Source organism: Sinocyclocheilus grahami, unplaced genomic scaffold (assembly GCF_001515645.1).
Source record: "Sinocyclocheilus grahami isolate Dianchi unplaced genomic scaffold, SAMN03320097.WGS_v1.1 scaffold1603.1, whole genome shotgun sequence".
In the NCBI taxonomy this organism is placed as follows: Eukaryota; Metazoa; Chordata; class Actinopteri; order Cypriniformes; family Cyprinidae; genus Sinocyclocheilus; species Sinocyclocheilus grahami.
The window spans coordinates 73,576-74,707 of NW_015506782.1; the positions used below are offsets into that span (position 1 = coordinate 73,576).

General features: G+C 38.9%; 1 protein-coding gene across 1 annotated transcript in view; it reads right to left on the reverse strand.

Moving 5' to 3' along the window:
- LOC107571502 (voltage-dependent P/Q-type calcium channel subunit alpha-1A-like) overlaps window positions 1-1,132 on the reverse strand; it is a 124,377-nt gene that overhangs the window by 61,775 nt on the left and 61,470 nt on the right. The window contains exon 19 of the mRNA XM_016257821.1: window positions 534-584. Coding sequence (XP_016113307.1) covers window positions 534-584 — 51 coding nt within the window. The remainder of the gene's footprint in view (window positions 1-533; window positions 585-1,132) is intronic.

Genomic DNA, 1,132 nt, shown 5'->3' on the forward strand with positions numbered 1-1,132 from the left:
TTCTGTTGCTCCTTACTGCAAAAAAAGAGAGAGAGAGACAGAGAGATACATTTACAGTAGATCTGGGATTAGTAATCATCAAAAGGGAAAAGTGAGCTTGCTGCAGCTACCGCAGGCTGAAAATGCCCACCTACAAACTACCAGCTACCATTTGTTAAAGAGGATGATTGCACCGCGTGGGTCAAACTCACTCACAGAACACACACACACACACAAAGAAGATAACTATAATAATTCTGTGAGTGAACACATCACAGGCGCCCAACCCTTAGAGCAAAGCATGTGAAAGAGAGAAAGTAAAGGAGATAAGAGGAGAACAGCAGGTGATGAGTAGCAGGATGAAGAGAGAAGAAGAGATGAGGAGTGACAAACCCGCCCCATCCCACCCAGCGGTCTGGAGAACAGAGCGGGGAGCAGCACAGAGAACCGAGGAGGAAATGCACGTCGAAAAGGCTGATGGGAGAAGAGTGGGAGGTGTGGGGCGAACAGAGAGGCATTTTGAAAGAACAGAAAGAGTATAAATGAATAAATACCAGTCCAGAAAGTGTTCTGTTGCATCAAGACGCTCAGAGTTTACTGTCACGCTGAGGAGGAAAACAGCATGTGAGAAACACAGAACATCTCTTTGCTCTTCTCCCTCATTCACAAGCTCGTCCTCACTGATACACACATATTTTATCACGATTCTCTCTTCTTTTCCTCACAAATACTTGGATGTAGGGCTGGGTATCGATTCAGATGTCCTGATTCGATTCGATTTCGATTTGCAAGCTCTCGATTAGATTCGATTCTCGATTTTTTTGATTACATTCAGTGAATATAGTTTTAATACAAATGCTATTGATATTTCTAAAAAAAAATGAACAGTAACATCAGTTTACAAATGGTGAATTAATAAAAAGAAATTAAGTCACATGCTTGTATTTTAAACCTATACTTTTTTTTGTATGGGTCCTTTTTTAAACAATAATAGGGCCCTATAAAATGTTCTTAATTTTTCTGGTAATCAGATGAAGGCATAAAACATTAATTTAATTTATCCTAATCAAATGAAAATTAAACACTTTTATTTTTTGGCAAACAAAGTGCTGCACAACAGAGGTTTACTGTTAAAATTAAAAAGAAAACAGAT